We start from the raw sequence: 19,131 nt of genomic DNA, 5'->3' as shown, positions 1-19,131 counted from the left end.
GATGGCCCTGGAAGCTCTCCCTCTGTTGAGGATGTCCTGCCTATACAGGACAGGAAATTGAAGCAGAGGGAAAGCTTCAGGGCCGCCGAAGGCAGTGTGCTTACCTCACTGCCACTGCCAGCGACCCAGAAAATTGAAGAAGGCAGTGCTGCAGGGAGCCAAAAGGGAGTAAGAGAGAGAGCTGTCCAAGGTGGTTAGATTAAGAACAGGAGATGGCATAACTGTTGAAGCAGGGAGCAGGAGGGCAGCCAGTATTGCCCAAAACCCAGGCACTTGACATTGGGTTTGGGAGGGGCCTGAGGCTGCAGTGGGGTGGCCTGGGCGAGGCCCGGGCCCCCAAGGCCCCCCTGTAGCCACTGCTTCTATATAGCAATGAATACTTTATCATCATTATTGTCATTATCATCTGCATCACTTGCATCTTCATCTTTGTTATCATTGTCATGATGTCCAATTACAAAGAAGGCTTTCACACAGAATCACTGGATGTTGTTGTTCTAACAAGTTTTCATATGATGTCAAACTCTGTTTGAATATCTTCGAAAACTGATGCAAAAATATCAAACACGTGGAAACCCTTCAGTCTTAAGGTTGGATAAGAAGACTTCCTTTCCAAAGACTCTATCAATCCAGTGGACAGACACCCCAATGATACATTTTGTATGGGATGAACAGCAGTCTGTTGTAATAGAGACATAAGTCTGTTCACCATGAATTGCTATCAGTTTCATCCCCACTTTAAAGTCTTATAGGCTATATTCACTGAACAGCAAAATTTAAGATGAAACAATTCACTGTTTGCAATACGAGATTTGCAATACCAAAATCCTGTTCCTGGTTTTGCTGTTTCATTTGGTTTACTGAGGAATCATCAATTTAAATCTCACTTCCACTTTTACTTTTTACTGCAAGCATCAGATGTAACTGAGTAAAAGTAGTAAAAACTGCCAAAATTATTACTTCAGTAAAAGTAACAAATGTTATCCTGTACATCTTTACAAGTAAAGGTGACAAAACTTTTACTTAAGTACAGTAACTAGTTACATTTACTTAGTTACTATACAACACTGCTCATTCTGTACCCTCTCCCTCCTTGTTGGAAAGGGGATGGGATTTGATATACCGCCTTTCTGTGGTTACAATCAAAGCAGTTTACATATTATATTCAAGTATTTATCTTGTACCTGGGGCAATAGAGGGGTAAGTGACTTGCCCAGAGTCACAAGGAGTTGCAGTGGGAATCAAACCTGATTCTCAGGCTGCTGAATTAACCATTAGGCTACTCCTCCACACTCTCTCTTTCCTACCTCTCTCCAGTTGCTGTTTCTCTCCCTTTCTCTCCTTCTTCTCCTCCTCTCTCTCTCTACTTCCTCCCCCCACCAGATCTAGTGTCTTACCCTTCCCCCCCACCAGCAGATCCAGTGTCTCCCTCTTCCCCTCTACCAGCAGATACAGTGTGTCCCTTTCTTACACCTCTTTTCCTGATGCAGCTCCTTCTCATCAACAAGATAACTACAGCAAAAGAAAAAAACAGTAGTGTGCATCACAGAGACTTTGTGCCCCCATGCCATTAAAGGATTTGCTGTGTCCCACCAAGGAGGTTGAAGAAAATAGGAGACAGGATGGCAACAAAAAGTTAAGTTAGTTGCCGTTTCCTCTTCCCCGCGCAGCCGTCATCTAATACACTCAGTACAAGCAAACCTACGTGCTGCTGAATCCTAGTTGTTGTTCTTTATTGTTGGTAGCATTTTTATTTAATCCCTCTTATATTTTCAAACATGCTGGTTTGTACAGCATACAGATGTATACAGAGGAAGTATTGGTTTCATCGGTTAGAGTACTAATTTGTTCTACATTTTAAATCATTGTGTTATTTGGAGGGGCTGGCTATAGGGACTCCCTGTATTTGTGCAGAGATGTTTTCACCTAGTAAAGGACCACCAAAACAGACATAATGTTATGAGAATCAGGCACTTAACCATCAGATTTAATATTTATAAGCACAATTTTAAAAAAACATTAATTAGGTTGAAACTGGGAGCATTTAACATCGTTACCTGGTCAAAATAGCCCTGACAAAAAAGCTCCAAACAAAAAAAGCTCCCGACATAATAGTCTCTAACATAACAGCCACTGTCAAAATGGCCTGCCCACAATATAACCGTTGACAAATTAGCCCCCTGACAAAAGGACCCGATCAGGCTGCCCAGAATACGGGACAGCAATTTTCTCCTAATAATCTTACCTTGCCAAACAGGATAAGGTTGGTAAGACTATGAAAATGATGACAATATTATTTTTCTTTTTTTTTTAAATTAGCATGTTGATGGAAGAATAGTTTCTTTAAATAGAAGAACAGATCATGAATACAAGTTTGTAGCTATAGAATTTTGTTTATTTATATATGCTTTATGCAATTGAAAGCTGGTAGGAGTCTTTATCAGTGAAGATTTCAGTTGTAGTTTATTATATTTTTGTGATGTGTTTTTTTTTTCTTACGGGGCTGTTTTGTTAAGGGGGCTATTTTGTCAAGGGTTGTTTTGTGGGCGGGGCTATTTTGTTAGGGTGTGAAATGTCAAGGGTTATTTTGTTACAAGGCTGTTTTGTCGGGGCTATTTTGTCAGGGCTATTATGACTGGGTGCATTTAACATCTTTATTTCGTGTGCCTACATCAAAAGAAAAAGATGGCCTGTAGGAACTTGCTCCTTTTTGTTTTGTTAAATGAATGGTTACAGGTGACAAGACCTTTTTCAGATATATTGGAGAAAGGAGAAAAAATAAGAATGGAATTGCAAGACTGAACGATAATGAGAATGGCTATGTGGAGAGTGAGGAGGATAACGCGAACATGCTAAACAATTAATTCTCTTCGGTGTTCATGGAAGAAAATCCTGGAGAAAGACCAAGGTTGGCTGCTGAGGGAATATCTGGAAATGGAATGTACACTGCGCATTTATGGACGAAAGAGTTTATAAACAACTTGAGAATCTGAAGGTGGAGAAAGCTATGGGGCCGGTTGGGATATATCCCAGGATACTGAGGGAGCGCAGAGAGGTCTTGGCAGGACCTCATAAAGATTTATTTAATAGATCTTTAGAGACAGGAGAGGTTTTGCGAGATTGGAGACGAGAGGAAGTGGAAAACCTTGCCAAATGAATTTTATTGACTTCTTTGACTGGGTGACCAAAGAACTGGATGAAGGATGTGCGCTAGATGTAATCTACTTGGATTTCAGCAAAGCCTTTGATAAGGTCCCCCACAGAAGACTCGTGAATAAGCTGGCACGGCTGAACTTAGGACCAAAAGTGGTGAACTGGATAGGAAACTGGTTGACCGACAGGTGGCAGAGGGTGGTGGTAAATTGAATCCACTCGGAGGAAAGGAAGGTGAGCAGTGGAGTTCCACAGGGGTCGGTGCTGGGGCCAATTCTGTTTAATATATTTGTGGGAGATATTGCTGAAGGGTTGGAAGGAAAGGTTTGCCTTTTTGCAGATGACACGAAGATAGCCAACAGAGTGGATACCCTGAAGGGAGTAGAAACAATGAGAAGGGATCTCCAAACGTTAGAAGAATGGTCAAGGGTCTGGTAGTTAAATGATACATAAACCTATAATTTTATGCATATATATCAAAAAACATTTTATATAGTGAATAGTAATCAGAACTGAGTGCATGTCTTAGATCTGGAAACCAGCTCCATAGATAGCACTACTTCCTGCCATCATAGCACTAAAGTCCACCTTCCTGCCTCTCTCTTCATTCATATTAAATACAACTATAACACTAATCAAAAGTCATTTTCAAAAATCCAACATCTGCAGGTAGATGTTCTTGGTGTCTTATATATAGTACTTGTCAATATCCTTTAATGATCAGGCAATAATCACTTTCCTTGTCATGCTCTCAGTTATTTGTTTATAGTGAATTATATTGTACTTTAAAGTGCAGTCATTCTTCCTCATTCTTTGCATTCTCTACATGCTGGCACGTTTCGCCTTCTCTGGCATCTTCAGGAGAACGTTAACTGAAACATGAACCATTTATTATGCCAATCACACAATAACACCACCATAGGGAAAGGGAAATGGGACTTGATATACCGCCTTTCTGAGGTTTTTGCAACTACATTCAAAGCGTTTTATATATATTCAGGTACTTATTTTGTACCAAGGGCAATGGAGGGTTAAGTGACTTGCCCAGAGTCACAAGGAGCTGCAGTGGGAATCAAACTCAGTTCCCCAGGATCAAAGTCCACTGCACTAACCACTAGGCTACTCCTTCGCCATAGAAAACATATATCATTTCCTCTTATTTAACTAGCTTTAACTAATATTCTTTGGCGAACCTGTAATGAAGACTGCTCATCTCTCTCCTCCGAACTGGCAGAATGCAGACGAATGCTCTGTCTAGCTCCTACACACCACTCCCTTCATTTAATGCCTTCAGACATGTATCAGAGACCACCAATCAATCTCTTTATTCAAACCTTTAGGAACTACCGTTTGCCACTGGAAAATAAATTGTTGTTCCTTTCGCAATAAAATTGCTGAAATGTCACCCCCTCTGTTCAGAACTACTTGGGTCAATCCTGGGAGAGTGCTGGCCCGGGTGGTGAAGTCTTGGGGGGGGGGGGGGGGAATCGCACAATTAGATGATACAGGTCATATAGAGGGGCATTTTCGAAAGGGACGTCCACGTTTCGATTTGGACATCCTTGCAAAACGTCCTGATCCAGGCCACTCCAAAGAGAGTCAAGCATGTGCAGAATTTGTCTTTATCTTGTGGGAAACCTGCTTCCATTTTTGAAGCTTGGCCCTAGTGGAAGAAGCCATAACAACAGGTGGAACCGCGCTAGTCAACAGTCCAGCATCTTGCAAAATCTTCCAAGCCTCCGTAAGGTGACGAACTCTGTGCAATTTCTCATTAGTATCAAAACAAAGAGCAAAGGGGAAAGCCCAACAGTAGGAGATCTTCTCTTTAGACAAAATTTCCAGGACAGCCTCCTTATACTCCACATGGGATAACTGACAAGTCCGTTGCAACAAGCATTCTTTCACTGCAAATGAGGCAAAACGCACAATATCATCCCGGGGCCAGTTATCAACAGGTTTCCCCAAAGTTCTCTGCGCTCTCTCCATCTCGAGACCATTTAATTCAGGCTCCACTCCCAGCAATTTCTCAGAGATCACCCGTGCTATGGTAGGAACATCCTCAGAGTCTCCCAATTCAGGAAGTGAACGGAAGCAGAGATTATTCTGCTGCCCCTGATTCTCTAAGTCATCTACTTTATATTGTAAATCTTCATAATGAGCTACAATTTATAAAAGGCGAGAGTCTGTATTAGTCAGCTTTTCAGACTGCTCCTTGACCTGTACCTCTAAATCTTTCACACGGCTGCCCAATTCTCAGAGGTCTGTGCTAATGACGTCCATGCGCTCGAGGATTTTTTCCTTGGAAGTCTATCTCAGCACGGATTTCCTAAAGGCATTTTGCAAGTTCTTTCAAAAGTCCCTGCTTGGAAAGCGCTACCCATGCTTTAGCTTGAGAAGGTGCAGAGTCTGAGTCAGACGAGCAAAGGGGAGCCGGCGACACATGGTGGTGAAGGCCCTAACCGGACTGCCGAGCAGAGTGATGTTCCCCCTCCTTCCGAAGATGGAGCCTTGCTCATTGCAACCAGGATCTCGAGGTAAAATAAAGGGTGAAGAAAAGCAAATAGCAGGCCAGATGTTAGCAGATTATGCTGTTGTCGGCAGGGAAGTGTGGGAGCTATTGATCTAGGTGGCCATCTAGCACCGTGACATCACTTCCTCTCTTTGATGCCGTTTTTAACACTGCTGGGTTCCTGCTCTCATTCTTGTGTGAATCTCAAAGGGAAAGGCTTTTCTCTGCTGCATCTCTGCAAACTGAAAGGGAAAGGCTTTTCTCTGCCGCATCCCTGCAAACTGAAAGGGCAAGGATTTTCTCTGCTGCATCTCCGCAAACTGAAAGGGCAAGGATTTTCTCTGCTGCATCTCCGCAAACTGAAAGGGCAAAGCTTTTCTCTTCTGTGTACCCCGCAAGCTGAAAGGGCAAAGCTTTTCTCTTCTGTGTACCCCGCAAGCTGAAAGGGCATGGCTTTTCTCTGCTGCATGTGAGTCAGGAGGAAAAGGAAAGGGCTAGAAAAGGAAAGGGCCGGGCTTTTCTCTGCTGCTGTCCCCACTCCCATTTATGCCATTTCCTGCAGCAGACTGCAAGGACCACAAGGATGATTGGCTGGGAAGGTACTGTACTGTTCTACATGGTAGACTTACAAGGGGGATGGATAATGGGCCACAGGTGAGGGAAATGAGACAGGGGGTGATGTGGGTGGGCATGTTCCCACTCAGGCCAAACTGGTCCGGATAATTGTACATTTGATTCATCAGCATTCGGATACTGTACTGTACTGTATTGAGGAGCTGAAAACAGCACTGGCCCCCTAGAAGGAGAAGTGCACTCAGCTCTGAGTTGTTTTTTCTGTCTCCAACTGCTGGCAGGAGGACATAATCCCCTTGTCTGGACTGATCTGGCATGGATGATAAGAAAGGGGGGTTTGGTGGGAGGAGTTCCTGGGCCAGGGAGAAATGACAGCGGAGTAGGGAACAGAAAACAAAAAGATCCCAGGGAGGTAGTGCCAGCAGAATAGGTGCTTAAAATCTGGATGGGTCTTTGAGGGCTTCCCCTTTCCAATGCCATACCTGCAAATTTTCAGGAGGCATTGCCTCCTTTGCCCCCACCAAGCTAAACCCATGCCCAAGTCACCAGAAACAAAAAATTAGGTTTTAATTTATTCTGTTAGAGCAAACAATTGTAATACCACAGTCCAAACTGCATCTTTTTATGTGAAAAAAATTTTTTTAAGTTACAGAAATTCAAATGTGTAACTTTTTTCGGACTGCTTATGGACCCATGACATGAAAAACTGGCCACTCTCAATATTCTGGATCTGAGACTTTAGTCACCTTTTCCCAGAGACAGACAAATATAGAGGGGCATAATCGAATGGGGCGCCCAAGTTTTCATGCGAGGGCAGGATGGCCCCATAAAGGGGCGGGGCAACCTGTATTATCAAAACAAGATGGGCGTCCATCTTTTGTTTCGATAATACGGTCGGGGACGCCCAAATCAGCAAATTTAGGTCGATCTTAGAGATGGTCGTCCTTAGGTCGTTTTTGAGATGGTCGTCCCCGGTTTTCGGCGATAATGGAAACCGAGGACGCCCATCTCAAAAACGACCAAATCCAAGCCATTTGGTCGTGGGAAGAGCCAGAATTCTTAGTGTACTGGTCCCCCTGACATGCCAGGGCACGAACCGGGCACCCTAGGGGGCACTGCAGTGGACTTCAGAAATTGCTTGCAGCTGCTGAGCCCCCCAACCCCCCCCCCCCCAAAACCCACTCCCCACAACTGTACACCACTACCATAGCCCTTATGGGTGAAGAGGGGCACCTACATGTGGGTACAGTGGGTTTTGGGGGGGGGGGTTTGGAGGGCTCAACATTTACCACCACAAGTGTAAGAGGTAGGGGGGGGACGGGCCTAGGTCCGCCTGCCTGAAGTGCACTGCACCCACTAAAAACTGCTCCAAGGACCTGCATACTGCTGTCATGGAGCTGGGTATGACATTTGAGGCTGGAATAGAGGCTGGAAAAAATGTTTTTTAAGTTTGTTTTTAGGGTGGGAGGGGGTTGGTGACCACTGGGGGAGTAAGGGGAGGTCATCCCCGATTCCCTCCGGTGGTCATCTGGTCAGTTCGGGCACCTTTTCGAGGCTTGGTCATGAAAAAAAATGGACCAAGTCGGCCAAATGCTCGTCAGGGACGCCCTTCTTTTTTCCATTATCAGCCGAGGACGCCCATCTCTTAATCACGCCCCAGTCCCGCCTTCAGAACGGTGCTGACATGCCCCCATGAATGTTGGTCGTCCCCGCGACGGAAAGCCGTTGAGGACGCCCAAAATCGGCTGTCGATTATGCCGATTTGGGCGAACTTGAGAGAAGGACGCCCATCTCCCGATTTGTGTCGGAAGATGGGCGCCCTTCTCTTTCGAAAATTCACCTGATAATCAACTTTACATTCAAAGTTTGAAAGCTGTATCTTAAAAACTGTAATTAAGTAAATGTAGAAAAAAATAAGGGGGACCAACATGAATAGATAACTGAGAAGAGAATTAGGGAATTGTAGGAGTATAGAGAGAAATAACCCCAAAAGGATACCTCTAGTTTTTAAATATTCATATCCTGGGAGGACCCCTCTTTCACTAACACATAAAAATCCTTAGGGCTGTCATTTTATTATAAAAATCTCTTTATTAAGTTATAAACAAGAAAATGAAAAACAATATCAATTATAACCCCACCCCTGTCCTCCCAAAAAACCTTTGAATATCAGATAGCGGCAACAAGTAACATAGTAACATAGTAGATGACGGCAGAAAAAGACCTGCATGGTCCATCCAGTCTGCCCAACAAGATAACTCATATTTGCAGCTTTTTGTGTATACCCTACTTTGATTTGTACCTGTGCTCTTCAGGGCACAGACCGTATAAGTCTGCCCAGCACTATCCCCGCCTCCCAACCACCAGCCCCACCTCCCAACCACCGGCTCTGGCACAGGCACAGACCGTATAAGTCTGCCCAGCACTATCCCCGCCTCCCAACCACCAGTCCCGCTTCCCACCACCGACTCTGGCACAGACCGTATAAGTCTGCCCAGCCCTATCCCCGCCTCCCAACCACCAGCCCCGCCTCCCGATCTTGACTAAGCTCCTGAGGATCCATTCCTTCGGCACAGGATTCCTTTATGCTTATCCCACGCATGTTTGAATTCCGTTACCGTTTTCATTTCCACCACCTCCCGCGGGAGGGCATTCCAAGCATCCACTACTCTCTCCGTGAAAAAATACTTCCTGACATTTTTCTTGAGTCTGCCCCCCTTCAATCTCATTTCATGTCAAGTACAGAGGCAAGCAAAACAGCAGTTGGAGCTGTCATTTTAAAATCATGCTTTATTTACCACAGAGCCCATTGGACAAAGTGGGCTCTACAGCAGATAATGTACAATAAATATTCATTATGAAAGCTCTTGGTTTCTTGATCTGAGATTTGGGGGTATATTCAAATTTTGGGAACCCAGCATTTTGGAGTCATATTTTTAGTAGAGTTGCTGTATTTTGAAGATGCCTGCTTTCTCAAGGTACCCAGAATTCTGGAGTATGGAGTACTATAGATGAAAGGCTCTTGATTTCTGGGATATTGAATAACTATGATAGGAGATTTTGGTTTCTTAGATGCCTGAGATTTTCATATACCAAAGGGCTATATTTAGAGGTGCTCTTAGTTTCTCAGAGTACTTACCCAAAGTCACAGAGTTTAACAATCCCCCCTTTTCCCAGCAATATGTTCTGTGGCTTCATATCACGGTGCAAGATGCGGTGAGAGTGCAAATAATAAAGAGCAGACACCAGGTGACAGGCTATCTCTTGTACCTGCAAATAAGAACCACCATATATAAACTTTGCTTCAAATCTTAAACTGCATCCAAGGAGTAAGTCCTGAAAAAAGGCTGTAAACAGTCATTACATTTAGAAAGGCTGAGTAAGTGCCACAGGTAGAGGGGCTTACATTATATTAGGTGTTCTCAAATTAGATTCAGAACATGCCCAACCAGTTGGGTTTTCAGAATACCCACAATGATATAAACGAGATAAATCTGCATGCACTGCACTCATTGTATAGAAATCTTATCTTATGCATATTCATTGTAGATATCCTGAAAACCAGTCTGGTTGGACAATTCCCGAGAACTAGGCTGAAAATTTCTGCATTACAATCTTATAAAACAAGTCTACACATCGCAGGCCTAATACAGCAAAAAGAAAAAGAGAAAGAGGTCCAACGGTTTCAAAACAGAACCAGAAAATCAGGTGTTCTCTTAGAAGGTAAATTGCAATTATTGGTTTTACCGATGACAATGTACGTGCGACCTTGTGCCATACCTACATCGCCTTGAGTGAATTCCTTCAAAAAGGCAGTAAATACATCCTAATAAATAAATAATACCTGACTCTTACACCACTGTCACTATATGTTACCTGTGCTTCTGGTAAACTCCCATCATCCTCCAGGATCTGGAAGAGCTCCCCTTCTGCATATTCTGTGACAACCACCACCTATGGGAAGAAAGCATGTGGCAATTGTTCTAAGAAACAGTTTACAGTTTATCTCTCGCTGAATGTATCAGGAGACTTGACAATTGGGGGGGGGGGGGGGCAGAGTTAACATGGGGGGGGGCACTAGGCATATAAGTGTGAGTACTGCTTGGTATACTCCTAAATAATGCCTTAGCATGAATTTTATGATGGATTTCTAAGTAAACAGTCTGTTTTGCATCAACACAAACCACATTATGAAAACACATTATGAAAACATTATGAAAACTTTGAAAACACTAACACTTTTAAATATCTTACTTCAGTTACACACAGAACACAGACAAACCCTCAATAATTACAGAATAAAGTACCAAAAATTAGAACAAGAAAGAGAGAGAAATCACATTCTCTGTAAGTACTACAGCAAAAGAGAAATAAAAATAAAAATGCATTCTCTACCCCAAAATAAAACCAACAAATAAATTATCTGGATACCCAAGAAATATTAAAAATTTGTGGGACACAGTTGGGCTCATTTTCGAAAGAGAAGCACGTCCTTCTCACAGGGTCGTCCAAATCGGTATAATCGAAAGCTGATTTTGGACGTCCCCAACTGCTTTCCGTTGCAGGGACGGCCAAAGTTCAAGGGGGCGTATCGGAGGCGTAGCGAAGGCGGGACTTGGGCGTGCCTAACACTAGGACGTCCTTGACCCATAATCGAAAGAAACAGGACGTCCCTGACGAACACTTGGACGACTTTACCTGGTCATGTTTTTCTTACGGCCAAGGCAAAAAAGGTGCCCGAAATGACCAGATGACCACCAGAGAGAATCGGGGAAGACCTCCCCTTACTCCCCCAGTGGTCACCAACCCCCTCCCACCCTCAAAAAACATCTTTCAAAATATTTTGTGCCAGCCTCAGTCCATAACAGCAGTATGCAGGTCCCCGGAGCAATTTAAGTGAGTGCAGTGCACTTCAGGCAGGCGGCCCCAGGTCCCCCCCCCCCCCCACCTGTTACATTTGTGGAGGAACAGCGAGCCCTCCAAAACCCACCAGAAACCCACTGTACCCACATCTAGGTGCTCCCCTTCACCCGTAAGGGCTATTGTAGTGGTGTACAGTTGTGGGTAGTGGGATTTGGGGGGGGGAGGGTTGGGGGGCTCAGCACATAAGGTAAGGGAGCTATATACCTGGGAGCAATTTATTAAATCCACTGCAGTGCCCCCTAGGGTGCCCGGTTGGTGTCCTGGCATATCAGGGGGACCGGTGCACTACAAATGCTGGCTCCTCCCACAACCAAACGGCTTGCATTTGGTCATTTCTGAGATGGACGTCCTTGGTTTCCCTTATCGCTGAAAATCAGAAAATGACCAAATCTAGGGACAACCATCTCTAAGGACGACCAGATTTCAGGATTTGGCCATACCTGACTGTTTTATCGAAACGAAAGATGGATGTCCATCTTGTTTCGAAAATATGGGTTTCCCCGTCCCTGGATGGGGACATTTTGCGAGGACATCCTCATCAAAACTTGGATGTTCCTTTCGAAAATGCCCCTCAGTGTCTCCAGCAACAGTGTTATAATATACTCCGCAAAGACGAGCCATGTTCATTAGGTGGGTATTTACCGAATAGCAGTTAGACAGCATACTAGTATATACATGTGTAATATGCATCTATATGTCAATATTCCAAACATTTACACCTGTTACAAAAATAAAGCACCTCTTGCTCAACTAGGTCCATCAATCTGAACGCAAGTAAATCAGAGAAAGGGTAGGGGAACAAAACAGAGCAGATGAACATCCTCCCCTTAGCACTAACACCAATAAAACATGAATATAGGGAAATAGATAAAATCTTGATACCCCAGATCCATCAGATCCAGTCTACATCACCTTAAATCAGGCTTCAATAAAGAATCAGGCTTTTAACCAGTCAGCCACATCCTCGGATCTCTATAGTAGTAATTAATTCTAAATTGTAATCATTGTTTCATTTGGAGGAGCTGGTTATGGGGACTTGACGTATTCATGCAGAGATGTTTTCACTTAGTAAAGAGCCACCAAAACAGACATCATGTTATGAGAATCAGGTGCTCAACAAATAGAGGCAGTCTAAATGTGCCAACATTGTCCAGTTCAGCACACTATTAGCTCTCTTCATACACAGTTAATTATATTCAGTGGCAAATAAATCTGTTGGCTCAGACTGCTTGCTATGTGACTATTCCAACACTGCTTCATTATTGCAACCAAGTATTACATATTATAGGCATTTGCTTTAAACTTTGATTGTTTTAATTAGTTTATCCAGACCTTACGTTGCTTTTTAAACCAAAAGGCAAATCCTAAGGGTGGTTGAACAATTAGGTATAAACTGTGTTGTTTCTGACTTTACTTGTTTTGGAGTGCTTTGGTCCTACTGATCTGTACATCTGCCGTTAGAATTTTGGAAGATGGAAACAAGAAAATAAAAATTAAGTTTTGAATGTACTCTACAGAAGTTGTTATTTACTTTTGCAATGTGTATGGATGCATGTTCTGGTGTGTGCATGTGATAGTGTCTGAATAACTGTCTATACATATGGCTATAATTTCTGAGCATGCAGCATTATTAAAGGATTAAATGCCCAGTTGGGTATATATGCTAATCTCAACTTGTTAAATGTTTCAGACATATCCATCTACTTGCTCCCATGATGTTACTGAATTCTATCATTCTGTCTCACTGTATTTTCAAATGTAAGCCACATTGAACCCAAGTTTGCTTAGGATAATGAGGGATATAAATGTTTTTTTAAAAATCCTTTATCCTCCACCTTTTAAGGCACTGCCTAGCCAGCTGGATGGTGATGGCACAAGGAAACATTTGGTCCAGTGAAGACTAACTCAAAATAACCTGTTCCTTAGCTTGGCTCTAGTATTACAATATTGAAAATGTGATCATACCATGCCTTTGTGGTTATGTTCACTAATAAGTTAAACAATTAACTGGCTTTCGTAAAAGGATTATATAACCTTTGGATGCATGACTATGAACACAAACATATACTTACTTATTTATTCAATACTAGTAAAAAAGACCTGTTTCTGACTGAAATGAAACGGGTGCTAGCAAGGTAATGACCTTCTGCTATTAATGTTTTGTAAAGGATTTGAGTATCAGAGGTGGGGGCAGCGTGTGCAAACTCTGAGGCTGCATCAGTCTATTGCTCTGTGAGACAGAGTTGTTTTTCAGCCATAGCTTCTTTGTTTTTCCTGGCTGTGGTCCTCTCCCTTCCGTTTGCTTCAGCAGGGGGGCGGGTTTCTATCACTCATCCTGCCTCAGTGAGTGAGTCGTTAGGGGGGGGGTGGCTTGGTGGGCTACCTACTTTGTTTCTCCTCAATGTCCTCCTCTCCCTTCGCGTCAGCTGGTGTTTTTTTTTTGTTTTCGATCAGTCAGCCTGCCTCATGCGATTGGTTGAGTGCCGTCCTCAACGTCATCACGTTGTGACGCGAGGGTGGGGCACACAGTAATGGTCAAAAACAGATATCTCTGGCGCCTCACACTTCCGGTTGAGGCTTCATTTAGAACGTTGGGGTTGCGAATTATGTCCGAAAGGGGCATGGCTGAGGGCGGGTCTATGAGTGAGAGTGAGTGGTGCATGAGTGAGAGTGAGTGTTGCTGACAGCCTAGCCTTCAGTGTTTCCCTCCCACAGAGTCAGCTTCAGAATGTTGCAGGTGAGAATTATTTATATGAGATTACAATTATTCATGTACAGCCACAAAACCACCTTTTAGGGTGGAAAGTGTTCACAATATTTTGACTTATAAAACCACCTGTCCCTGAAATAGGCTCAAAACTGAATAATCCATTTGTGTATCTAAAATGTAAACTTCTACAAAACAGATGAAGATGTGATTCCACATGCCCCAATGAAAGGAGAATTTAATTTTACTTCCATTTAATTTCAATATATTTCATCTTTATAACCAGGTAGATTTCAACAACAGTTCAGATGAACCCATCGAGAAACAGGCTATCCTCACAGAAATTTGGCCATCTGTCTTGTATAGAACAGTGCAGAAAAATGAGCACAAAATACAGAGTTTATACCAGCTACAATAATTTTTGAAGCTGTTTTAGTGATATTTAATTGTTATTTCATGATATTTATATCTACATATGGGAAGATTTCAAATAAATTAAAAAGCTGTCAAATAAGTTTTAAAAAAAAAACTTTTGTCCTCCACCTTTTGTGCACTGCCTATCCAACTGGAACAGTTGGATTTGAGTTTTTTACAGATGGACCACGCAAAGGCAGTCCCTTATTTCTAATAATCTTTTGCTATTGTTTTGGGTGGTCTCAGCCCATATAATGGAGTAGATAGGTTCATATTGTCTCCTGTTCTCAATCTAACCTCCTTGAGGTCCAGGACACCTCTCTCCATCTCTCCCTCCCACCTCTCCAGTCCAACCCAGCAGAGTAACACTTCTTTCATTTACTGCATCCAGCATCCCTCCCTCCCTCCCTAAATCTTTTTACCTTGCCTCCATTGCAGCACCTCAGCAATTGAAGCAGGGCTGTCTTGGAGCCTCTGCCTTCCCTAGAACACACCTCGCTCTTCTCTGATGTAACTTCCTGTTTCTGCGATGACGGGCGGAAATGAAGTTACATCAGACAAGGGCAGGGTATGCTCCAAGGAAGGCCGAGGCTCTGAGGCAGCTCTACCCTGCTTCCATCACTGTGGTGCCGCTACGGAGGGCGAGGTGGAAGGAGAAGGGGAAACACCTGCATCGGGAGTGTCCGTGACAGTCGGGGCCCGGGGTGCACTGCACGGACACACAGGCACCTGGTTGACCACCATTGCTGTGGGGGCCTGAGACAAGAATGGGGGCACCTGGGCCCCCGATGCCACCTGTAGCTACATCACTGGAATGTATTATCATAAAATAAGGTTAAACTCAGCTAAATCAGAGTAATTATGGTTTAGTTGTATGTCATGGCCACTACTGACCTACTCAGTAAATGGAAATATTGACATTAAACTGAAAGACTGCATTAGATTCACAACTGTATTACCATAGGCATCTACTTATTCAGCGATTCCACGTCTTCATTAGATTTGATAATTTTATCCTTATTTGGAGAATAAGGATTGGACCAGCAAAATAGACTACGTTAACTCATTATATCATGGGTTGCTTGAAATCAATTATTTTAAATGCCGGCTGTGGTGTTTAAAAAATATATGTATATTTAGTGTTGCTATATGGATTGTTAGTGGCACTGAACATATATACAGTAGACATCACAGGATCAAATCTATAAAAAAAAAAAGTGTGCCTATATTCAGACACCTAGAAGGGGCCTACATGGCACCTATATTGTAAAGCAACAAAACAGCATATGCCTAATAATCATATTCAATATCAATTCATGATTGAGCCAACACTCCAATAGTTTTACTAAAAACATTTTATTTGATAAATTCCACTTTAAGATGTCTTCCCCTTCCCCTTCCCCACTGAGATATATAGCATACGATACAAATGTGATATCAGATATCTATACCTGATCCATCCTTGCCAATTTCAGGGCTCATACAGGCACAGACTGTAGAAATCTGTCTGGCACTGGCCTCACCTCCCCACTGCTGGAGTTGCCGTCTAAGCATCACCCTATTATAAATGAACTCATAGCACTTGATGTGTTAAGTCTGTTCTGAAATTATCCTCTCTATTTTTGAATTCCATCACTGTTTTTGACTCCACCACCTCCACCAGGAGGGCATTCTATGCATCCACCACCTTCTCCATGAAAAGCTATTTCCTGAAGTTACTCCTAAGACTAACACCCTGCAACCTTAATTTACGTCCTCTAGTTCTACCGCTTCTCTGTCTCTGAAAAAGATTTGTTTATGGATTAATACCATTCAGAAAGTAGCTGAATAACACCACTAGACATACAGTTCAGCAAAACTCCTTTGCCCTGGCACTATTCAGATAGCATATAATATACTATAATTATATTCAGATAGCGCCAGAACAATCAAAGGAAATTTTCAGTGGCATTATATTGAAAGTTTATTATATTGTACAATCAGGGACTCAAATATACTACCGGAGCCTTCGTGTTATAAATTACAAATTTGCTCCAGACTGTTGAAATACAAAACTCTTTATTGAACACATGCGCTTCAAAACCTGCTCATGTGCATTTTAAAATCTGTAAATACACACACAACTCTCTTCTGTCTTTCATACCCATTCACTCCTGTATCGTGTCTGCTTAGTGACTCTATAAGCGTTTAAAGTTTTATACAACTTGCTGTTTTAAATATTATTGCACTGCACATTATATTTCACATTTTACATTCCTCAAATAAATATCACAGTGTTACACAAAATTAAAGGCAAACATCCTTTGTAATTCTGCTGTCTTTGATCTTCCAGTTTCCCTTTCTTACAATGTCTATTTTGAGGGTTTGCAAAAAGTCTCCAGTGCTTTCCTCAATAAATAAATGAGTCTGCTTTCAATACTCTTCAGGCACTACGTTGGAGGAATGAGTTACTCATGATAAAATTTGCTGTGGTCCTTAACCGACGTTTGGTTAAGGACCACAGCAAATTTTATCATGAGTAACTCATTCCTCCAACGTAGTGCCTGAAGAGTATTGAAAGCAGACTCATTTATTTATTGAGGAAAGCACTGGAGACTTTTTGCAAACCCTCAAAATAGACATTGTAAGAAAGGGAAACTGGAAGATCAAAGACAGCAGAATTACAAAGGATGTTTGCCTTTAATTTTGTGTAACACTGTGATATTTATTTGAGGAATGTAAAATGTGAAATATAATGTGCAGTGCAATAATATTTAAAACAGCAAGTTGTATAAAACTTTAAACGCTTATAGAGTCACTAAGCAGACACGATACAGGAGTGAATGGGTATGAAAGACAGAAGAGAGTTGTGTGTGTATTTACAGATTTTAAAATGCACATGAGCAGGTTTTGAAGCGCATGTGTTCAATAAAGAGTTTTGTATTTTAACAGTCTGGAGCAAATTTGTAAATTATATTGAAAGTGCCATGGATAGAAGATTTATAAATTTAGTGACTGTTACTAAACATGTAAGTCTCTTTGAATATCCAGCCCATAAAAAATGATGGCAAAGACCAATGTGACCCATATTTTTATATTCTTCAGCATGTCAAGATAACATCACACTGAGAAATGCTTTAAACCCTCCAATAGCACCATGGTTATATTTGCAAAAGTGATACAGATAAATTTCACTACTAGAAAAAGTAATTCTTCTCCAGGAGCTTTGGTTGCATACTCAGTGTGAGACAAGATAATAAAAAATAATTTCTTTGATGAAGCCAGGTTACTCACTTCCTTATCCGTTTCAAAACTGCCTAGCATTTGCACAATGTTGGGGTGTTTGAGTCCCCCCATGATTTCAATCTCTCTCTGTAAATTCTTCAGTTCCTTCTCAGGGCGTCCCACCTTTGGAATGAACTTCAGAGCCACTATCTGTAAAAGAAGAGTAGGTAGAGCAGCTTAGTCCAATCACACATGCTGACCAATTTCTGTCACACAGGCCCAAAATATCTCCTCCATCCCAAAAGTAATAATCCTGATAAAATCCATCAATTCAATCTCTCTTTCCTTTCCTCCCAACTCTTTCTCCTGCACTTACTTTCCTGTACTTCTTTGTTCTTCCCTTCTAACCCAATATGCCCCTCAATTCATCTTCCCACCCGTACTGCTTCACATTTTCTCCTCTCTGACCCCTCTTCCCTAGTCCCTCTGCATATATCGCCTCTCAACCCCTTAACATCTTTCCCAGGATACCTGTCCACTGTACTTGCGACGTCCCTTGTACACCCGTCCAAATGATCCTTCCCCAATCACTTCCAGTACATGGTAATTTTCCATAGCTGCCATTCAGGGGTTCTTCACATTAATACCTCATCAATCTAAGCAAAATTTAAAAAAAAAAAAGGTAATCAGCAAGGCTTATTTATTTAGCTGACATTTATTTGGTGTCATAATTCAGGTCACTTTGCAATAAAACAGTAACAATAAACTGTAGCAATCACACAAAATAAATGCTAAACAGAGCAAAGAAAGATTGATAGAAGACAATGCTGAGAAAGTACTGTGACCAACCTTTTTATATATAAGTATACTAGAAAGATTAAGATATAGGAAGTAAAAAGAGTCTCTCTTAATCTTAATCAGTTCTTCTTCTAAAAAAAAAAACATTAACCGATAATAACCATCAGTAAATGTCTCACAAGAGGCTACTACATTTTGCAGCAACTTCAGTTAACACTATTCTCTTTTTTATTGGACTCACTTCCATGTATTTCTGCTGCAACCCTTGTCGTCTCTTCGCCACCCTTAACTCCCTCCTCAAAGTGCTCTCTGCTCCCCCCCCCCCCCCCCACTCTCTCCTCAATCACTGGCTGACTACTTCCGCGACAAGATGCAGAAGATCAACCTCGAATTCACTACCAAGCCACGTCTTCCTCTTCACCCTTTAACCCACTCCCTCAACCAACCAACCCAGGCCTCCTTCTCCTCTTTTCCTGATATCACCGAGAAGGAAACCGCCCACCTTCTTTCCTCCTCGAAATGCACCACCTGTTCCTCTGATCCCATCCCTACTAACTTACTAAACACCATCTCTCCTACTGTCACCCCCCCCCCCCCATCTGTCATATCCTCAACCTCTCTCTCTCCACTGCAACTGTCCCTGACTCCTTCAAGCATGCTGTAGTCACACCATTCCTCAAAAAACCATCACTAGACCCTACCTGCCCTTCCAACTACTGCCCCATCTCCCTCCTACCCTTCCTCTCCAAGATACTTGAACGCGCCTTTCACAGCCGCTGCCTTGATTTTCTCTCCTCTCATGCCATCCTCGATCCGCTTCAATCCAGTTTTCGCCCTCTACACTCGACAG

General features: G+C 42.5%; 1 protein-coding gene across 1 annotated transcript in view; it reads right to left on the bottom strand.

Moving 5' to 3' along the window:
• STK36 (serine/threonine kinase 36) overlaps positions 1 to 19,131 on the bottom strand; it is a 385,051-nt gene that overhangs the window by 364,454 nt on the left and 1,466 nt on the right. The window contains exons 2-5 of the mRNA XM_030208993.1: positions 18,015 to 18,139; positions 17,553 to 17,693; positions 10,112 to 10,189; positions 9,375 to 9,505 (exon numbers count right to left, since the gene is read on the bottom strand). Of these exons, the coding sequence (XP_030064853.1) occupies positions 9,375 to 9,505; positions 10,112 to 10,189; positions 17,553 to 17,693; positions 18,015 to 18,107 (443 nt within the window). The 5' untranslated portion in view covers positions 18,108 to 18,139. The remainder of the gene's footprint in view (positions 1 to 9,374; positions 9,506 to 10,111; positions 10,190 to 17,552; positions 17,694 to 18,014; positions 18,140 to 19,131) is intronic.

The sequence above is a fragment of the Microcaecilia unicolor genome, chromosome 7 (assembly GCF_901765095.1).
Source record: "Microcaecilia unicolor chromosome 7, aMicUni1.1, whole genome shotgun sequence".
Lineage (NCBI taxonomy): Eukaryota > Metazoa > Chordata > Amphibia > Gymnophiona > Siphonopidae > Microcaecilia > Microcaecilia unicolor.
Note: the sequence above shows the minus strand (reverse complement) of the source record. Positions and strands in the feature narration are given on the sequence as shown.